Below are 21,812 nucleotides of genomic sequence, written 5' to 3' on the forward strand. Positions count from 1 at the left end.
AAGGTGCACAAGTGAGCTATCCTTGGCCAACACCTACCACTTTACCACCAACCAGGGCATTTGACTTTGAATGATCCGTCTTGCTCGACAGTGTGTACGGAGGGTCTGAAAGATAAGTGAACAAATGGAACTAGTTGCATATTTGAGGAATCTGTGTGAACGGTCAGGCTCTACTTCCATCTATAAAAGTCTGTCCATAAGACAGTGTAAAACAAACTAGGAAAGAAAAAAACCTGAAATACATGTCTCCGTATCAAAGAAATTCCATCATCACACAAATAAGCCTCAGAGCTGAACTACTGCTGTTCTGTGGAACATGACTGAAGAAAAATTTCTTTGGAATCACTTAAAGTGAAGGAAGACATGACACAGAAAAAAGCAAGCATGGTAATCAGTGGAAATGCACTGTAAACGATGTTTCCCTCTAGCATAAAGAGCTAGTGCTGCCTTTCCCCCAGCTCCCAGATTCTGGGGGAGCTGGGGGAAAGCTAGTCCCAAGCTAGTCCCAAGCTTCTCCTCGCCTCTGGTACTTCGCTATTGCTGCCAACCCTAAGGCTTTACCGCTGTACGGCTCTGCCCTGCTCCATCCTCCCGCTCCAAACCCGCTTTCTAGGCTCAGCTCGTTGCCGGTCGGACAGTGACAACGCCTGGACCAGCTCTGGCTTTCGGCCCGGCGAGAAGCGAGAGGCCTGCTCGGGCAGACCAGTCGCCTCACGACCCTCCCACCGCCCCCCCTCGCCAGCACCTACAACCCCGCCCCGGGGGCTGCGTTCAGCGCAGGGAGGCCGCTGTCCCTCCCGGCCGGGCCCGGTACCGTAGGGGCAATAGAGGGTCGGACCGGAGGCCATTTGTCGGCCGTCCCCAAGGCGCGGGGCCTGCACCGCGCCGGTCACCGTGCGGCTCATGGCGCCTCCGGCCGCGGTTCCCATGGCGACCGGCGGGCGGGGCCGGGGAATGACACACACCCTACGGCGGGAAGTGAGTGTGGGGCCCGGCGCCCCCTTTCCCCGCTGGGGGCTGCCCGGGCCTTTCCCCGGGGACGGCTTCGCTCCCCACCCCCGGGTTTTGTTCCGCCGCTTGCGGCATGCTGCCGCGGCTCCTCCGCACCCAGCGGCTGCCTGTCCCCCGCGGGCACCAAGGGCGGGGAGGCCTGCCCGCCTCCATCTTGTGGTACTGCAGGCGGGGCGGGGAAGGAGCCGAGGGTGCCCGGCGTTGCCCTGCTCCGGTGTGCACGGTGGGGATGCAGGTTAATGCCATACCCCACCGCTACCGCCTAGCAGCCCCGGGACTGCTTCACTCCCTGTCTCGCAGGTGTCCCACATGAGGAGCTGCGGAGAGCCCGTGTCCTGGGCTTTACAGTGGAGCTGGTGTGGGGTGGCTTGGCTGTGGTTAGAGGAGGGTGGGGAGTGATCGACGGGGAGCGGCGGAGGAAACAGGGCGGAGGTATTTTTGCTGTGATGCTCTCCACTTCCCCTGGGCCTTCACTTAGTGCTTGAGAAGATTCCAGGGAGACCTTATTGCAGCCTTTGAGTTCTTAAAAGAGGCCTATAAGAAAGATGGGGAGAGACTTTTTTGCAGGGTCTGTTGTGACAGGACGAGAGGTGATGGTTTTAAACTAAAAGAGGGGAGATTCAGGCTGGATGTGAGGAGAAAATTCTTTATGATGATGGTGATAAAACACTGGCACAGGTTGCCCAGATTGGTGGTGGATGCCCCATCTCTGGAGACATTCAAGGCCAGGCTGGATGTGGTTCTGGGCAACCAGATGTAGTTGTCCCTGCTCATTGCAGGGAGGTTGGACTAGATGAGATTTGAGGGTCCCTTCCAACCCAAACTAGTCTATGATTCTATGAAAACTGGTTTAGCAGTTACAGCTGGGGATTGGATTCAGGCCTAAATGTTCTTATTCCTGGCTTTGCTTGTTACTGCTTACAACTTCTGTTGCCATAAACTGGTGAAAATAGGTTTATTACCTACCAGCCCAAAGAGACTGCAGGTGGTTTTGCATTTGTAAAGTGCCTTGAGACACCTGCACAAAGCATTGCAAAATAGCATCATGCTTCAAAAAACGTTGCTGTTTTTGCAAGGAGGAGCTCACCATCTTCTATGAGGAACAAAGTTGGAAGCTGCTTTATGCTGTTAAAACAGGAGGGGCAAACACTTTTGTCAACCTGAGGAGATCTGGAGGCAGTGGTGCGCGACTTCTTTTGGAATAGGACCTAAAAAGCAGAATTGCAAGTGGGCCCTCTCCTCTGCCTGTAGCCTTGAAGCAGGTCTCTCATGTTAAGTTGTGTATAAAACTCTGTATACCAAAGGATTATTCACAGCTTGTCATGCCTGACGTAAAATTTGGCCCCTCAGTCTTAGTCACAGGAGAGCAATGTGCAGACTGTGGTTCCAAATTCCTTGGCTCTGCCAGTTTACACATAGACATTTAATTCAACTTTGAATGTTGGTTTACTTCTTAAAGGCCCATGACTTGTTTGAAGCAACAAATTCTTTCTCAGGGTAGTTGATCAAAATGGGTCAATGGAATATTCGGATGTGGGTCTGGACTAAGGAATGCTGTCACAGCTTTGTGGCTGAATGACATCTGCAGGATGCTACTTTCCACAGTGGATTAATCCATTCCCTGAGGATACCCAGCAGGCTGTAAAGGCCCTCATTTTACTGAAGAACTTTACAGAGTGATACCTTATTATAATTATCGACAGGTGCAGTAAACGTCACTTTTTAATAGAGTTGCCCAGAATTTCTCATGATTGAGTTTTCCTTTTTTGCATCTCATTTCATTAGAACTCTGTAATTTCCAAGCTGAAATTTTTCCATGCTGGACATCTGCCTTGAAGTAATGAGGTGTGTAAACTGTACTTTGGCCAAAAAATTATCCTTTGTGGGCTCCACCCTCTCACATTTTTCCACTTTAAGGCTTTCAGAGTTGACTGGGTACAGGTGGCCTGGACTTTCATCTTTCTGATGGGGAAAGGAACCCGATGGAAGCCAGATAGAGAAGAACAACAGAACAATTACATGAGTTTTTGAACAGAGCACAACAAAATGCCAGGGCATAGCGTAACAGACGAGTGCTCTCTGGAGCTGTGGAAGACCAAAAGCTGTAGTCCCACTATTAACTTTAACCACATTAAATTGGACTCAATGTTAGTTGCTACCTTCTTTGTTCACCGTGAGCTGCCTGGCCCCACTGCCTCTGATCTATTGGTGTCGCAGCTGAAAGACTATGTGGGGAACTATTTTGGGAGACTGATGTGGCTGAAAACTAACCTGTCAGAAAAGAAAAGATAAAGGTTTTCAGGTCACTGCATAGCTGCCTGAAGACCAATACTTACTCATGGGAGGTGGCAGGTATATGTGGCTGAGCTAAAAGCTCAAGGTTTAGGTTTCTGGAGCTTGCTTAGATTAGATAGGGGGGCTGTTTGTGAAATACTGGCTTATTTTTAATCAACGTTTCTGAGAAATCTGTGTGAATAACAGATGTGAACAGTGAATGGCCTTACAAGTGTTGAAGGGTGTGCTGATTATTACTGTCTTGAATATTCTTTGCGTGAAGTCTTTATATTCCTGTGGACCTGCAGCTGGAGTGAAACCTGGCCAGGACATGCTGGTGTGTGCTGTGGAATACACCACAATGGCCAAGTGGTGAGGTTTGGTCTGAATTGGTCTTCTTGCTTGTTTGTTTTTTAAATGCAGATCAGCTATTTCCAACAAAAAAGAAGATCTTTGCTACAGTTTTCAAAGAACTTGACTGATGAGCTTTCTCCTCAGACCTGCGGCCATAGCATGATTTTTTGGGGTGTTTTTGTTTGGTTGCTTGGTTGGTTTCTTCCCAGTAATAGCTTTTCCAGAACAAGACTGTGTAGCTGAGCTGGGGTGCCATCTATCTGATTTTTTTTATAGCCACTTGGCTGTGAGGGGACACCAGGTGCTCAGATGTATGAGCAAACTATCCACACCTTTGGGAGTTACTGCGCAGTGACCGAGTGGAGTAACTCTGTGCCAGGGCTTAGCATGTTGAAAAACTGTGGTGAAGTGCACTAGTTTAGCTGCCCGTGAAAGAGGCTGAGCCAAATGCATTTTACCTCACATTAACCTTGAGATAAGATGGTGTCATTTGCTGCAAGATGAATTACTGGTGCTCTGTTGGGGGACTTGTTACGCTGGGATGACTTGCTGATGTGTTTGAACTGTAAAATTAGACAAAGAGAAGTGGAAGATTTAGGCAAGGAGGGTAGGACTAGGCATTAGTTAAGGGCAGAAGAGCTGGACAGAGAAGATGGATTGGATGTGAAAGTGTAGTTTTAGAGGAGAACTTGGCTGGCTGAGCAAAGAAAAATGAGTAGGAGAGCGGGGTGGTAGCAGTGTGCAGGGGAAGGAGGGAGAGACAAAGTGAGCAGCCAGTAAAGTGGAGCAGAAGTAATCTGGACAAGAAAATGAGAGACCTAGATGTGGAGCTGAAAAAGTGGGGAGGGGTGTGGAAAGGCAGGACAGGAGGGGAGAAGGCAAAGAAGTTGAGCTAAGCAGATGGTGAGTCTCTCTACTTGTGTCTTCCTTCTGTCCTCCAAAGCCTGGGAGGGAACTGGGTTTCTTGAATGTGATTTTCCCCCTGTAATCCACGAGGACCTGTGAAACCCCTGGCATGATGTAATCCGTCTGGCTTTAAACTGAATTACACTGATGGTCCTCTTAGACTCTCTGTCAAATGACAGCACTGTCGTGGTGCTGGGTGCATGTGATGCTTCGTGGTGGTTTTTTTTCCTAGTTATTAAAAAAATCGACATTACAAGCAACCAAGCTATAGTATTAAAAGCACTGTTGAGGCTTTGACGGCAGGAAATGCCAAAATTAATGTAATTAAAATTAGTAACCGTTAGCGTGCCATTTCCCATACTTGCCACAGGATGTCACCGTTTCTCCATGTGTGGTCCATCACAGTCTTTAACCTGGGTGGCACCAGTTCAGCGCTTCTACTAAATGTGAAATGAAGTAAAATTAATTTGGCCCTTGGACCCACCCAAGGTAAGCCCACATGGTTTAGTGTGTACAATAAGCAACTCCTTCCAGAGGTGTCATTCAGAAGGAGTGGGAAAGCAGCAGCACAAGGCTGCAGTCAGTGTGATTGCTGGGTTTTTAATCCAGAAGAAGGGGGCATTCCTCCCAGCCCACCAGAAGAGGTGGTGAAGGAGAGTGTGGAAGAGAGTAGGATGAAGACGTGGTCGCTCTTCTGGCAGGAAGCAGAGGTAAGTCTCCAGAAGGTGTGAGAAGACAGATGCTGTGAAATCTAATGTTTTGTGGATCGAGACCTTGTCTCTCTGCTGGCTTTTGGCTATAGTAAGACATCATATCCATTGTGGAATACCTCACGTGTAACTTGCAACATCTTTTGTAAAAATGTCCTTGGAATACTGATGTGGTGAATGGAGCTTTGCCAAGGTGTAATCTTTGGTTTCTTTGTGCTGTTATTTACTAAGAGCTCTGCTAAGAGAAGCATCTCGGGGTACAACTGCTGAAACAGAAAAACCAGATGAAAGTCTTTAACAGGAGACCTGTTCTCTCTTGCTTTGCATTTCTTAGTATGACTGTTGGCCCATTTCAAGTACTAAAAGCAATCTGCAGATAAGGATAGCCTAAAAGTCAAAGTTCAGAGAAAATACTCAGTGATAACAGTTCAAAGGATTTGCTTCAAAGCCTGATGAAAGATTTCAGTAACGGCTTTGAGTTGCACTTTAAAAACAAGAATTAAGGACATTTTCAGCCCATGGTTCAGAGAAGTCCAGTTTGTGGCAAAACCGCAAGTTTACCAACATTTCAGGCATCCTGTGAAGGACGTTCATATACTTAATTTCACTTGGATTGGATGAGCTTTAGATGAGCTTCTTAATGAACAGGGATGACATTTGGATGATTTGCTGGGCTGAAGTCAGGAATGTTGTTTCCTACTCGCCTTGGTAGGAAAAGTATCTTGGATTGAATTCCTTAGGGAACTAGTGAATTCCTAATGTTCTCATTCCTCCCGTGCAATACTCGGAGGAATAAATGGCAGTGCCAACACGTTAGCTTGCAGCTCTCAAGTTCCAGTGTGTTAAGATGTTTCTTTTCAAAATTAACTTTACATTCACTCTGTTCCTTGCTGCACCAATCAGTGGCTGAATCAGCAGAGGAGATGCTACATCCTAGTCAGAGCACAAAAGGTAAGAGAACAACATGAGGAACAACTAATGGAAGGGGAGTATTACATTGACTTAGCAGACAAGATTTCATCCCATATTTCTGGTGAAGTTGGGATGAACTTGTATCTTCAAAGCAGTCCAACTACTTCTTGCTCTTGGACATCTGGATGAGGAATGTGTTTATAGCTGGGTTGTGACTGGATTCCATGTCTGCTTTTCATGAAAGTTTGGGTCCAGCCTTATCTGTCGATTTAAAAAGTAAATAAATTAACAACTGTATTTGCTGGTAGCTGCCAGTTGAATGGGGAGAAGAGAGAAAGCCTACTGACTGGGAAAAGGGAGTCCAAGAGCACGGAGGGAGGGAAGGAAGGAAGGCAAGAGGCAGCTGTAACTAGAAGGAGCTTGAGGTGGGATGGGAGGTGTTTCAGGGGGTGGAGGGGGTTCCAGCAACTACTGACTTCTAGCTCTGGTGACAGCATGGAGCTGACAGAATGGCTAAGCCGAGAGAGAACAGTTCTTTCCTTAAAGAAAGGTCAATCCTAAAAACCATTTGAAGCCTGTTAATGGGAAGATGTGAATTGCCCTGTGTTTCTCAGCCTAGCCCGAGGAGAGGCCCTACTGAAGTACTGATTTCCCTAACACTGGACTACTGGTGCCTGCTCAGCCTACAGGGGTGCAGGGAAGGTCTTCTCACCAGCAACAGCCATCCTGGCCTGGCCAATCCATCCTGCTTCCCCCACACTAGGCAGGGGGCCAGCATGATTAAGAGTGTCAAGGACTGTAGAGAGAAGTTTGTCTCCTTGAGCCGAGGAGATCTCTTTACCCAGAAGCTCAGGAGTTCGGTAGCTAGGTTTTTACTGGCTGCTTGATGGATGGTTTCTACTAAAGCCTGCAGCAGCAGAGGGCAGCTTACCAGTTCAGCAGACAGGGAGACATGTAGTATGTATTTATCTGGTGTGTCAAAAATTATGAAATGGAGTAGCTTGCTGCTGACCTCTGCAGCATCTCTCCTCTCCTTGCTCTTTCTCCTCTTGTTTGCCAAGGTGCCTGGTCAAGTCTGGCTTCCAGCTATTTGGAAGACTTTTCCAGGGAGTGAATGCTTATACTTGCCTGAACTAAAGGGAGCACCAGGGCCCTTGATTTTCTCTGACCGTTTTAGTCACTCTCTTCCTGGAAATTAAATAGCTGGACAGAAGTGTTATGGAGACTCATTTTATATTGCACAACATTCTTAAATCCTCTTAAACAATTAGTACAACATGATCTGAATCCTGTCTATTAAACCTTTCAAAACCAATGTATTTACTTAACATCCTTAATTGCAATCCACTAGACGAAGGTCTGCTGAGGGCCAGCACACAGCCAGGGGCTTGGGGGAGGCCTACCAGAAATAAAAGGGTGAGCCAGCAGTGACAGGACATTCAGGCCGTAGGAAGATGGGGGCTCAAGAGAACCCTTTCAAGGATTGGCAAGGATGCATAACTATCACTTCCCTTGTGTAAGAAACAAGCCTGTGCTGTCTTCTTGAGAGTTCCCCTGGCTTTCCCCTCCCACCCACATTGCCCTTCCTACACCACTTCCCGCTCTCAGATGGTGGAGACTGAACAGAACACAGTGCAGGATCTAGAGCACATCACTCATGTCTTGACATATCAACCATGAGAGCACAACAGGAACTTGGCATCTAGCATGTTGATCTGGAAACACCCCCTCTTTGATCTGAAGTAAGTCTTTGGAAGGACCCCTAGGAGAATCAAACCTGAAAGAATCCATTCTGGGTTTTAAATAAGGGACTAGAGTAGTGGAAGTTAATGATGTGCCAGTCCAGACAGGATGTGTTGAGTAAAATTTAGTGTTTGTTACACAGAGTGAGTACCACCCCAAGATACTGCACAGCATACTGTAGAGCATATTGAAAACTAGGGCAAAATGGTCAGGGTATGGGCTTGAGGTGAAGGTTTAGTTGAATTTTTCTGCCGTGTAGATGACTTGTATTCCTATGTCATGTTTTGAAAAATAATTGTACTCCAGCTATGTAATGTATTTAGGAAGATGTCAGTGTAAGTAGGCTGTCTTCAGAATCCCTCCACCTGCATATGGAGATGCTCTAATGATTCTTAATACCTGACCCTTAAGCATTTGATAGTCGAGTCCAATTGATTTTTGGTGGGAATAAGGATTCTAAATATGACCTTGAGAAAGTGACAATAATGGTTATTAGATTTACTTAGAAATCCTCCTCCTAGATCAACGAGACGAAAAGCAGAAGAAATCTAGTGTAAATGAACTTGGCGTTCGAAGTCGAGACGTGGCTTGACCACTGATGTAAAAGAAACAGCTTAAGAGTGAATTTTCTACATTATTTTGTAACTTTGTGAGTAACAGCTGCAGGGAGTCTAAATGGATATCTAAATGGAGATATGTAATGTTGCAGGCTGGTTGCAAGCAGCTTGCAGCACCGTACAGTGTATGTCTTGATGCAGTATTTAAAAGGAGCAAGATGCTGGGATGTGAGCACATAGAATTATGCAGCTGCAATCAGTAGCATCTCAAAAATGGAATGACTCATGTATTTGTAAATAGTAATGATTCCTTCCAGGCTGCCAGTTAGCTCCCACAGTTTGTTGTGAATGTTAAACTATTTTCTGCAGTGGAGTTTCACATTTCATAAAACACAATCAAGAGAGACTTGTAGAGATTCAAACAAGCCAGCTTTGCTACAGACACAGACATCAAAATGGCATGCCACCAAGCAGAATAAAGTTGTTAACAGCAGCAACACTTAGGGGGAAAAAAAGGACAACTGGAATGCGTGCATTGGAAAAGAAGTGGAATATTGCTGCTTCTCAGTTGATTGACAGCTTAACATCATTTGCTGGAGTCGCAGAAACACTGCCTGGTTTGCTGCAGAACTGATCAAGCTTAGAAGATTGGAGTATTTTAAGGAACTACAGTGAGGCATTTTTCTTCAATACACAGACAAGTGGACTTGGGTTCCGAATGACATTTCGTATAATGCATAAGCACAGACCTTAGGTGGCATTTGATTTTGTGGGGTGACTAATTGGAGATCATCCATTCATGCACGTGGTGCTACATATTAACAGTGGCGCAGCTGTTTGGTTGCTTGGGGTCACATTCTGATCAGTTCTGACAATTCATACAGGGTTATGCAGAAGTTTGGAAGTCTTACTCCTTCAAGTCATGAGAAGTGAGAATGAAAGAGGGTTCCTGTTTGGAAAGAACTATACAGGCAGCTGTCTTGGTTAACTCTGCAGTGGAGCTAAAAAAAGATATTTGAGGATAGCAAAACTTCCCCCTGGGTGACTAGTGTGTATCTTCTTCACGCCTGAACAGTTCTCAACCTGGGCTATTTTTTTCTGATTTTTAACTGAAAACAGAGTCTGAGTGCAGTGGAGGGACAGACCTTTGCAGATTCATGTCTTTTGGAGGATTAGTGATGTTATTTTCCAAATGCAGGTTAGGATTTTCTGATCCTTGAGTTACTAAGCATAGAGACTATCAGACAATACACACTTGTCTTCTTCAGCCGTGCTTTTCTCTTGTGTTGGTAGCACATGCAGCCATTTGAGTACAAACACCTGGCCCTTCTTTCCCACCAGTCTGCGCAATGGGATCTACTGCAGAATGCTTGGATTTTCATGGGTGTTTCCCCCACAGACAGGAGCAGCTGATCAGCAAGCACTGAAGTAAGCCTGGCCAGGCTTGAAACGTGCATCCCACATTAGCTGCTGCCTATCTGCATTGTGGAAAAGCTGACACATGTCCAAAGGCTCGGCTGGTTTTGCCTCCAATGCATGTGGAACAGGCAGGTTACTTTGTGGCAGAGTTCAAAATTCCTTCGTTTTGCCATGTTCCCAGGGAGATTGCATGCTGAATTTGCAGTGTTGCATGCATGGCAAGTCTATAATCTTTACTAATACGTTTGAAATGCTTTCAGCAGACAGCGAAAAGGCATAACATGAAAGTGATAGTAGTCACAGTCTTAGCACAAACTGGAGATGTACAGAAAACAGTGTCTTGACTCTACTGTAAAAACCATGGTTTCTTAGCAAAACCAAGCAGTGCAATTCTTTAAATTAGTTTTGCTGCAAATTTTGGCTGCGCCAAGAGTTTCTGCTCTGCCTGTTGTTGCAAGAGAGTCTTTATTGTGGAAGTCTAGGCCACACAGTCCTGATTCTGGCATCAGATCCCAGAATTACTGGGATGCAGTGGGCCGAGCCCTGCAATGTCAGAGACTGAAATTCTGGCTCTAAAGTGGAAAGTGACTGCAATCTTGCAAACTACCTTCCACCTTCAGCCTCTGATGCTCTGAAGATGTGGCAAGAGATGGTCTGTTTGCAGTACTAGCTTGTAGGGCATTCAAAGAGACAGAAATGCCTTAATAGTCATCTTCATTCTACGCTTGTTTCTTTAAGGGCTTGCTTGCCAGTATGGAAGGAGACTCTTTCCATACAGCCTTTTGTGGTTATCTACCAGGAGGGGATGGTTCAGTCCTGTGGTAGGTAGAGCATCTCTGCATGCAGTAGTTCTGAAACATAGGAATTCGCTTCTCAGCCTGGGAAGGGCCCGCTGCATCACTTCTTGAAGTGATTTTATCCCAGTGAACCACTTGCCTTCAGCCAAAGATGGAGTTTGAAGCTTAGAGGAGATGTAATTAATGACTTTAGAGTCTCTTCTGTTGCACCAGACCAGAGCAAAGGCCCTTCTATCCCAGCATTGATTCTCTCTCAGGTCACACTGCTGAGCTGATAGTATTTGGTAGTTGCAGGTCTGCAACTCTGATCAAAAAGAGAAACTCCGTGCTGTACTTGGGCAGTTAACATAATAGGCAACAGGGGCCTGACAAGTCGTCTTGCTCAGAGGTTTGAAGTCCTTTTATTCCCCAAAACACAGGCTACTTCTTTGACAATTAAACACAACATATGGTTGTCTGGGCTGCTGGGGCAGTGGCTGTCTCCTGTTTATACTAAGACAAAGGCAAAAATATTTCTCCAGACCAGTATTAAACAGGTTTCCTTTTTTCAAGTTGATAACAGATTAGTGGTTCTCAGAATAGGCACTGCATGAAAAAATATCAAAATAGTTCTGTTTCACCACACAGATTTTCCACAGCTTCATTTACCTTCTGTCAAGTGTATCAGAAGTGTAAGCAATCTGGAAAACCCCAGACTGCTACTGTCAACTGTCAGTGATCGGGGCTTACCCTACCTAACAGAACAGTGAATGGAAGTATATTTTTGAGGTTTCTTGAAAAGTCTGTCCATTTGAGTTTAACAGATAAGTACTTCTTTTTTTGGACAACCATTCTTTTAGTGGTGTAACTGAAAGCAACGCAATGACTGCAATGCTTCTGTGATGCTTATACATCATGAGTCACTGTTGGATGTTCTTGAATTCTGATAAAGGCCTGCACAGAACCCCATGGCACTGGGCAGTGTCCTCCTATTTCACCCATGACTCCTCAAACCCCAGACCTGTAAATGGCCAGTACTATCTGTAGTCCTTGTACTCTCACATGTGGCACCAGGTTACCAAGTGACACAGTAGATTGAGGGAGGGTCTTTTTATCATTATCTCTTTCACAGACCAATATTTTCACTGAATCTCCTTTCCTGGGTACTGCACCTGACAATTTTTCCAGCAGTCTCAGCACAGTAACCTGTCCTTAGCTATTCCTCTTTGACTGGTAGATAAATCTGTTCATCCTGACGCATACTCTTTAATATAATTCTTCTGCCACTGTCAGCAGGCAGAGAACAAATGGAAAACAAAAAGCACCAAGTTAACAATCAATCCTTAGGCGCAAAAATAAAATGTGCTTTGTTTGGTCTTTTCCTGGTTTCTACAGGCCAAAAAAATCTCATTCAAACTCTCTCTTTAAATAAAAGATGTTAAATAAAAGATACTGTTCAGTTGCAGACTTGGGAAACCCCCTTTGAGGATTTTTTTTTACCACACACTTTCCCTCAGAATTTCTGTTGCTGTCACTAGGTCTGTCTAAGCCATTGGATAGTGGCCAGCAGATAAAGCTTTAGGAAGAAAAGACAAAGCTAGTTAATTTGAAAGAAAAACATGCCTAATACGTTAAAAAACCCCCTTGTACCAAGGCACTGCTTTGGAGAGCCGATTTGTGTTTTTTATAAGCTCCATCTTGAGGCATGTTTGCGTGGATGTGGGAAAAGCATATTCTGGTCAGCATATGCAACCTGTACATCTTCCAGTTCATCCTGGCCTCACATGCTGAACCAGGAGGCTGCGTGGGCACCGGTCAGTCTGAACAACCCTCCCAGCCAAAGGGGATGGCTGGGGACAGGCTACTGAGCTGAGTTTTGTGGATAATTAAGTAGGTGGCTAATTAGGTGAGTGTTACATGACACCATTTCAGAAGTAGGATGGCAATCTCCTCAGGAACCTGTGTTTCAAGGCGTCACATTGTCAGGCTGCCACAGAGATGCCTCGGTGGTGAAAACAGGAGAGCCTCATCTACCTGTGCGAGGAAAACGTGGAGCTTTGGACTTCTGGCAAAAGAGCTAGGTTTTGCCTCTTGTCTCTGGAATTCTCTGTGCGAATGAGGGGATCAAAAAAGTATCTTCTCCTATCATTTACTCATTAAGGTAGCACAAGTGAGTGATGTTGGCATTCACCTTGGTGATCCAGTGAAATAGAAAACCAAAATCTCTCAACAGAATGATCTTGCTACTGGCCTGGCTTATTGGAAGAGTAGATACTGAAAATAATTCTATGTCTTGCCTAGGACTCTTGAAAACAATGGAGCTGCTTGGTATTTCCTGCCTTGCAGGGCCCCTTTCAATCTTTTACCTGACTGAGTGTTCTGATCCCTAGCAGATATTTTGAGTTCCTAAGTTTTGCTGAGTCTGAGAGCATGTAACCTGTTTTATAGGAGCTACTGCTATTTGCTCTTCATCACTTCTGTGATTGACAAGTATAGGATCACCTGCCCATAAGGTGTAAAAACCTCATCCTAAAAGTCAGAAATTAATTAAATACCTAATACTTTCTGTCCCTCCAAATGTTCTTGTCAGTGTTCCTACAATTTTGGATCCCCTTAATATCTGATACAAGCTGCCAGTTAGTCTTTGGCTCTTGGTACACCCCATTAAAAGGCACAGCAGCTGTATCCCAGTGGGCATAGTCCTTTTCCCTTCCAAGCTCTCAGCAGTGTCACATCCACTGCTGTGCAGCCCTTCCCACATTACCTGTGTGGCATGTCGCTTTGCTCTGCAACATGCTTGCCAGTGTATACCTGTGTGTGTGTAACCTTCATCAGGGCTGGTTGCAAGCAGTAGAGCATGTGGCTGTCTTAGGGAGCTGACAGACTGTGGCAAAATAGTCAAGGTTTTCCTGTGAAAGCAGACTGAGAGAGCTGGGCTTGTTCAGCCTGGAGAAGGCTCCAGGGAGACCTTAGAGCAGCTCCAGTGCCTAAAGGGGCCGACAAGAAATCTGGAGAGGGGCTTTGGACAAGGGCATGTAGTGACAGGACAAGGGCGAATGGCTTTAAGATGACAAAGGGTAGATTTAGTATTAGATATTAGGAAAAACATCTTCCCTGTGAGGGTGCTGAGGCGCTGGCACAGGGTGCCCAGAGAAGCTGTGGCTGCCCCATCCCTGGCAGTGTTCAAGGCCAGGCTGGACGGGGCTTGGAGCAATCTGCTCTAGTGGAAGGTGTCCCTGCCTGTAGCAGGGGGTTGGAACTGGATGAGCTTTAAGGTCCCTTCCAACCCAAACCAGTCTGGGATTCTATACGGCAGAGACCTGGAAGGCAAGACTGGCTGCTGATGCCTGGTTTGGGACAGACTGCAAAAAGAAAGCAGCTCTGTATCTTTTCCCTTATTGCCCATGGCAGGGACCAGCCAGGCATGAAACATCAATATTTCATGTTGCTAATGATGATGACTATGATCATTTTTTCCTCATCATATGAGGAAAAAGTTCTTTACAATGAGGGTGGTAAAATACTAACACAGGTTGCCCAGAGGCCTGGATGTGGTTCTTGGTCAACCTAATCTAGTTGAAGATGTCCCTGCTCCTTGCAGGGGGCTTGGACTAGACCTTTGAAGGTCCCTTCCAACCCAAACTATTCTGTGATCCTGTAATTGTGTGATATGTGCCTAGCCATGTGTCCTTCACTCCCACAGAGCTCCAGTTTTCTGTGCACAACTGCGATGAAGAACTGAGCCCATTTTCCCCACTGCTTGAATAGAGGAAAAACAGCTTTAGGTAGCTGGCTAGTACGTTCTGATCACGAAGCCTGGCTCTGGCAGAGCCGAAATCCTCTCTATTGCTGCTCCTGCTAACACAGCGGCTGGTAACAGGTCCCCTCAGCTGCCGACGCCATTTTCCACCCTGCTGCCCGCTCCCCCCTTTCCCTTTTCTATCTGGCTGTTAAGTGTTCCTGGGGAAACGCCGCTTTGGACACCTCATTTATTGCTGCAGAACAGGGGATCCGTTTGGGTGACACGTTTGGGATCCCAAACTGGGATCCCTCCCTGGGATAACGGACAACACCGCCGACTCAGGGGCCGGGGAGCGGCGGCAAGAGGCTGCCGCACTACATCTCCCAGCGTGCCGCGGGGCGCAGGCGGGCCGGGAAGGGGCGGCTGGCGCGGCCGGGCACCCGGAACCAGCTGAGCGCCCCAGGCCGCTCTCGTCCCGTTCTTCCCCCGCAGGCTGTGCCCGCCGGGAGCCGCCCGCCATGTCGACGGTCGCCGCCGCCACCTGCGATGCCAAGGGCGCGGGGGAGCCGGGGGCGGAGAAGAAGCCGCTGAAGCCCTGCTGCGCCTGCCCGGAGACCAAGAAAGCGCGGGACGCCTGGTGAGGCACCCAGCCGCCGCCGGGGGGGTGGTGTGGGCTGTGGTGGCCCCACACCGCGGGGCGGGCGGCGGGTACTGCCTTCCGGGGGCGCGGCCCGTCGCCGAGCTGCTCGAACGGGCGTTTTAACTTTAAGCCGTCCTCAGCCTGCTCCCGACGTTTGTGCGCGGCCTGGCCCGGTGCATTCCCCTCCCTGCCCCGCGCGTTGCTGCCTTCCAGGCGTTCCTGCCCTTAACAACGTGCTGGGGTGATGCTGGGAGCCCTCCCCACACCGGGCGGAGGGTGCTGGGGCAGCCAAGAGGGATGGGAGAGGGAGGAGGAGAACATGCTTCAAAAGGATAAATTAGAAATTAAGAGATTAGTATTTCATAGCCCTAGTTTAAAACAGGTTTCAGAGATTAGCTTTTAATGCTGCTTACGAATCTTCACTACTGTTAACTGACTAAAGCAACAAGTACCAGCAGGTAGTAACATTTTTATTGTTTAATTAATTATAAATGCCGTTTTCTTAAATATTTTGGGTTTGAAGTCTCAGGGTGACATTTCTCATAGTGTTGAAAACTTGACAATTATGTAGATAGCTGCATTTGTAATTTTTAAGATGATGGGTGGTACATTGGTTGTTCGGTAGGTTACACTGGACACTGTATTTTTACTAAAGTTACGGGTGTGTGTCTAGTTAGGTGGTAGAGTGAAGGTGAGTCCAGGACCCCTATGAAAAGGGCGGTAGGATGCAAGTACCAGGTCAGATGGTGTTGTCCAGGGCAGCCAGCAGACCTGTCCATACTTACTGTAATAAAGCTTAAAACTTCTTCCCTGTGAGGGTGCTGAGGCGCTGGCACAGGGTGCCCAGAGAAGCTGTGGCTGCCCCATCCCTGGCAGTGTTCAAGGCCAGGTTGGACACAGGGGCTTGGCGCAACCTGCTCTAGTGGAAGGTGTCCCTGCCTGTGTCAGGGGGTTGGAACTGGATGAGCTTTAAGGTCCCTTCCAACACAAACCAGTCTGTGATCAAATGATTTAGAAAATATGATATTTTAATTATTCACAATTTGGTAGTTTCTTCCTTTGGCAGCAAGAATGACATAACATGGAACATGAGGGTTGATCAGGCCCATGACCTGTGCTTTGCAGAGTGTTGGAATCCCCGCCTCTGGGGACAGGGAGCACTTTGGTGGTCAGTCAAAGAGCGAGTCTGAACCGCTTTTGTGGTATACGTGATATATAAGTGGCGGTAGGCTCTTACCATTATTTGAATATGTGTTAGACACTTGGACGGATGAGTAACATCAAAAGTTACCATATGTGGTAAACATTTCTTTTAGCACTAGCTGGGTAGGGGTTTTTTTCCTTCAGGTTCCCTAAATACCAACTGAAGCTGCACTAAAACATCATTTACTGGTCACTCTGTTCTGTATTGGTCTCTTACTGGAGAAATATTGTTGCTTCTGTACCAAACTATTTGAACCTGGTTGCTGGTGAGATCAGCATACTCGAAGTGATGTGACAGGCTTGTGTTGTATAACAAATCCCTGTCTAGACTTGCCCAGAATAGACACTGGCCTGTTAATAGGAAAGTCTGTTACACATTTCATCATATTTTTAAGTATGCAGCTCCAGACCCTGGCAACTTCTTGAGAGGTATAAAGCTTTTGGCAAGTATAATACTGCCGTGTACAGGATAGGCAAAAAGATCTCTGGAGCTGAACAGGTATTTTTGATTGTCCCCAGCAGCTTGTCAGTTCTGTGGCTTTGACAATAGTAAGCAACCATTTTCATGTTGAACCTTGGAAACCATTTTGTTTTGCAGCATCATTGAGAAAGGTGAAGAAAATTGTGGGCACCTAATTGAAGCTCACAAAGAGTGTATGAGAGCCCTGGGCTTCAAGATATGAGATGAGCAGGACTGTGAATGTGGTGAGTACAGCCTGCAGGACCTCTGCCTCTGAAGTGCCCTGGCATCTCAGGTGGTGCTGCTGGAAGGCCCAGAGCACTGTTTGTGATGGCAAAAGTGTCTTGTGAGAGGGAAGGTAAAGTACTCCTTATTGACACTGGAGTGCTCATGAGGGTGGGGAGGCCTTCTGGCAGCATACAGTCTTTGTGAGTAGCTCTTCAGCAGCAGAGTATGGTTCTGCCTCTGTTGTCTTCCAGTAGATCCAGATTTCACCTTGGATTTCTAATGCTGAGGTTGGGGGGTTGGGTTTTGTGGGTTTGGTGGTGGTTAGTTTGCTTGGGGTTGTTTTTTATCTTTGAACTGTCCTTCAATATCCAGTGGAAATCCATATTTTGTGAAGCTCTCTTTCCTCTCTCTTCTAGATGATGTCTGTGGTGTGACTGTGTTCTGGAAAGCTGCAAAATAAATTATTTCTGCAAGTTACTTCAAAGAACAAATATAAACAAAGAATCTATTTATAAAGAGTTAATAATAATAGACTGTGCATCACATCTGTAGCTTTTCCACTGTTAGCTCTTGATCACTGCTATAGAAAATATATTTTTTTCCTCTTAATAAAAGTCTGAAAATGACCAGTGTTCCTGACTTCTGTTTCTTTTTAAGTAGAGAAATGACAGTGCTCCCCTCATGGGAAACAGCGTGCTGTAGGAGTGGAGGGAGTGAGAAAAGCCTGCTTACTCATTGACGTGAGAACACTGATGCCTCCGGTGTTGTAGTTGAACATATGGGCCTTTGGTGGGTTTTCCCACTGATGCAAATTGAGAAATCATGCTAATAACTAAATCATGCTAACACTGACCTGTTACTGCTTTCTGCAAAGCCATGCTGGAGCTTGTAGTGCTGTTTGTGATGGTAGGTGTAACTATATTTGTACCAAAAGATGACCACAGCCTTATGAAATGAACTTTCTTAGAGTCAAAACTAGATTTGCTTTCCCCTGTTAGAATTCTTCTAACTTCTTTTGAATAGCTTTACCCTAGGATTCAAGCTGCATTATTTATAATTTTATCGAACTCAAATTCTTGAGCCAGTGGTTCATAAAGGGAAAGGGAGCAGAGGACTACAGATGTATGTACAGTAAATTTGCCTGAAAAACAAGCTTTTTTATGCCAATATTTGTTGTGTTTGAGGTCTTGTGCTAGGCGTGCATGGGCTTTTGTTTTCTAAATGTTTTTTTCCTTGCCTGTGTGATAGGACAGTGAGAAGGAGGTTGTGGCCTTTGATTCCTTTTTGCAATCGAGCCAAAAGAGTGCAGTTGGTAGTTTGTTACACCTGTGGCGGGACTTTGGTTTCATACTATGTTGCTATAAAACCCTAGTGGTGGTGGTTTTCCTTTGGTAAGTTGACTTTGCTTAGACAGAGTCACCGATTGCTTCCTTCTCCAGCCAAGTTTTTTTTTCAGAGGTTGAAGGTACAAAATCTCTGCTTTGTCCTGATTCTTCTCTTGGATTTGATCCTGTTGGAGGGATGGGTGCAGTCATCGTTTCTCTGCTGGGCTCTGCATGTTCTGAGTTAGCAATGAATAGGCTGGGAATGGTTAGTGTGTAACGCTTGGTGGTGTCTCTGCTGACTCACAAGTTGTATGAGGAAAGTTTTGACTGCTTCCAGGAATGTTTCATGGAGGTCCCGGAGACTGAGGAAATGCACTTTAAAATGCCTGCAGGGGACAGGCTGGGCTGTTAAGACTTAGTTCTCTGCTGCTCATCTACTCTCCTGTCTTGAAGTAAGAGTTGTGCCCATGTTGGTTTCCAGCCTATGAGAAGACACGTAGGTGGAGCTCTGGCAAAAAGTGTTTGAAGTTTCTGGTTTCCAGCATCCAAAGGGGGCCTACAAGAAAGCTGGAGAGGGACTTTTTATAAGAGCAAGTAGTGAGAAGACAAGAGGGAATAGCTTTAAACTGAAAGAGGGGAGATTTGTATTAGACATTAGGCAGAAGTTCTTCCCTGTGAGCGTGCTGAGGCGCTGGCACAGGGTGCCCAGAGAAGCTGTGGCTGCCCCATCCCTGGCAGTGTTCAAGGCCAGGTTGGACACAGGGTCTTGGCGCAACCTGCTCTAGTGGAAAGTGTCCCTGCCTGTGGCAGGGGGTTGGAACTGGATGAGCTTTAAGGTCCCTTCCAACACAAACCAGTCTGTGATTCTATGAATGCCTTTTGTGGTGCTCTAGCCGGCTGGGGTGCAGGACCCGGCACTCCTCTTGACTGATTGTTATCTTGACATGGAAACTTACATAATGTTATTTATTCTTGAATCAATGCTTGTCAGAGCTTGCTCTGAAGAGCACATTAAAAGGTGGACAAGCACTAGCTTTGTGGTAGCATGTCCAGTCTGGGTAAACCGTGGAAATGGTATTACAGAGTAAAGAGCAGGGCAGGGGTCGGAAGCGGTCAAGTGAGAACGCAGTGCTATTAAATCGGGTCAAGAAAAGGAAAAAATGGGTTTACAGAATTTACAAATTCTGTAAGCTCAAGAAATGCAACATCTTGGCCTGCCTGAAAGTAAAAGCATGGTAAGATACTACAGAAAGCTTTTGGAAGGAAGATGACGAGTGGGATGCTGTGATACCCATATGTAACATGGACAGAAAGGGTACTGGACAACTCTATACTTAAAGCAACAATGGGAAAACCTTGTAGTCAAATCACATTTCTTGCTGAGTGGCTTAATTTGTTGCTACAGGATTCCTGTAGAGAGGATTCAAGGCTTGATTTGGGGAGTGGGAGTTACTGGCACTGTGTTACTACTTACTGATAGAGCTGGTGAGACACTGCCCTGCTCAGGGTATTTGGTGTACCCGCGAGGGTGTGAAACGTGGCAGTAGTAGGAAATGGGGCTAAACTGTGTAGTAGTTCAGGTACATACAGTACATGTCCCTTTGTGATTCCCCATGAGGTAGTCTGGAGCAGGCTTTAGACCTTTCCCAGCAGTTGTAAATCGAATGTGGCTATATATGTGAATATTTGGAAGCTACAGGGTTTATTAGTGTGTAAGTAACAGCTTTGCAGACTAATGCCAGCGATGCACTACATAATAAATCAAAAAGGATTTTGATTACTACAAGCTATCAAGGCCTTATTGTCCTCAACACAGGTGATCATACTAGTCATTTTCAGCTTATGGGATCAGTAGTGAACCTGTAGACTTCCTGAGGATGGGCAAAATAGCCAGCTGCTGTGAGATTTGGGACTGATAAACTCTCAGTGAAGTGCTGCAGAACAGAGGATTTGTTTGCCAAACATAGTGCAGCCTGCACCTGGATCGCATCATCTCATGGGGCTAAGTATTATATGGTACTAGTCGAATTCGTTGTAAGTGGGGAAACCAGTGGAGTATCTGTTTACAGACTGCCAGTTTCAGTGCTGGAAAGCTTAACATGTCTATTTTATTTCTTCACAGACTCATTTTGCTGTAATGCCTATGTGCCTTCTTCCAGGGAAGAGTGTTAATCTGCTTAGGTGTTTTCTGTGCACTTGCTCTCTTGATGGCAAACTGTTTTGAGCCTTGGTACCTCCCTTTTAATACTTGTGCGGCTTTCCCCCTTGAACTGGTATCGGCATTTGAAGACTCATCTGGAATGAACCCCAGCTTCCCTGGAGGGAAAGCATGTGTTCTAATTTAAGGCAAGGCATGAAAATAAAGTTTCTCTTTGGAAAATAAAGAGCTTTTTGAACTCGTGCTGGGTGGAAAACTGAAAGCACTGTGGAGACTGTATGGCCATGGAACTCTCGAGGAAGAAAGGAAGATTTGAGCCTTGGTGGTTCAACCACTTTACAAATCTTTCTTTTGAAAGAAGCTGGGCCTGAAAACACCTAAATCAATCTCTCCTGTGTGCTCAGAGATCTACCTTTTAAAAGGCTATAGCATTCTCTCTGCAAGGTCACGCTCGGCCCCAGCAGAAAAGCTGTATGGTTTCCAATGGGAGCTTGGTGCTGTTACTGCTGTGGGTCTAAAGCTTCCTGTCTGCCTTCTGTAGGGAGGTCACAGCAGGCTGTCCTCATCCCTGGCAGCACTCCGGCCCCAGCACGTGCCTCTGGGGTTACTGGAGCACCACTCTCTGTCTTCTGAAAGATGCCAGAGGAAGTGCCTTCTTTGTCCTAACAAGTTGTTAAAGTTGTGTTCCAGAGTATTTTCTAGCTCAGGAATTTACCTGGGGAGTGAAATTAGTAACTTTTTTTTTTGGTCTCTTTCTTTGGTGTTGTTGCAAAAGTTTCTTGGTAGTATGGAAAGGGGGGAGAAATTGCAATGTTGCTTCTCAGAATGCTTCCTCTTAATGTTGTTCTACACTGCTGTTCACAGCAGTTCAGTTTTGTCTCAGAGGTCTTATGTGAAGTATCTGAGTGTTCCCGGTCTTGATATCCCACCTCCCCATTATATCAAATGTCAGCCTATCTCAGAAAGAGGACCCCTTATAATATTGATCTTTTTTCAGAAGCTTAAAGGTAGACAAGTTGTTGTTGAGATTATCTAGCAAGTACATGGCAATGGTATGAAAACTAGAACTTGGCTCCCAAGATTTTTATTGTAGGGCTTCAGCTATAAGATCATCCTTTCCTCTTTGCAGCGAAGGTCAAGACAAATTAGGTTCTTCATTTCCTCATGCCTCTTGCAGCTGAGCCTTGTTCTGCTTCAGTCTGTAGGATTGATTTCTTCACTTATAAGGGACCACTGGGGAAAAGGTTCCCTGTTTCATTTGACCCTTAACAGAAAGCATCTTTATGAGTGGATTGTACTCACCCTCTGTGCAAAGCTTAATTTGTCTTCTTTCCACATGGCAACCTGTCAAGATGGCACAGCTTTTGCTGTTCCTAGGAGTAGTACCACTCTGT

General features: G+C 46.1%; 2 protein-coding genes across 6 annotated transcripts in view; one reads left to right on the plus strand and one right to left on the minus strand.

The window, feature by feature from the left end:
* The window catches only part of CFAP91 (cilia and flagella associated protein 91), a 37,360-nt gene extending 36,432 nt beyond the window's left edge, over positions 1-928 (minus strand). For 3 of the 5 annotated variants that reach the window (XM_030471673.1, XM_030471672.1, XM_030471676.1), the window contains exons 1-2: positions 815-921; positions 38-105 (exon numbers count right to left, since the gene is read on the minus strand). In XM_030471673.1, the coding sequence (XP_030327533.1) occupies positions 38-105; positions 815-905 (159 nt within the window). In that variant the 5' untranslated portion in view covers positions 906-921. Of the gene's footprint in view, positions 1-37; positions 106-814 lie in introns of those variants that run through there. The other 2 variants (XM_030471674.1, XM_030471675.1) reach the window with 2 other exon arrangements.
* A 13,769-nt stretch (positions 929-14,697) lies between these two features.
* Positions 14,698-17,567, plus strand: LOC115601535 (cytochrome c oxidase copper chaperone). The gene is made up of 3 exons (XM_030471677.1): positions 14,698-15,041; positions 16,846-16,952; positions 17,352-17,567. The coding sequence occupies exons 1-2, from the start codon at positions 14,923-14,925 to the stop codon at positions 16,928-16,930; spliced, it is 204 nt and encodes a 67-aa protein (XP_030327537.1). The 5' UTR covers positions 14,698-14,922; the 3' UTR covers positions 16,931-16,952; positions 17,352-17,567.
* The last annotated feature ends 4,245 nt before the right edge of the window (positions 17,568-21,812 follow it).

This window comes from Strigops habroptila, chromosome 2 (genome assembly GCF_004027225.2).
Source record: "Strigops habroptila isolate Jane chromosome 2, bStrHab1.2.pri, whole genome shotgun sequence".
Classification (NCBI taxonomy): domain Eukaryota; kingdom Metazoa; phylum Chordata; class Aves; order Psittaciformes; family Psittacidae; genus Strigops; species Strigops habroptila.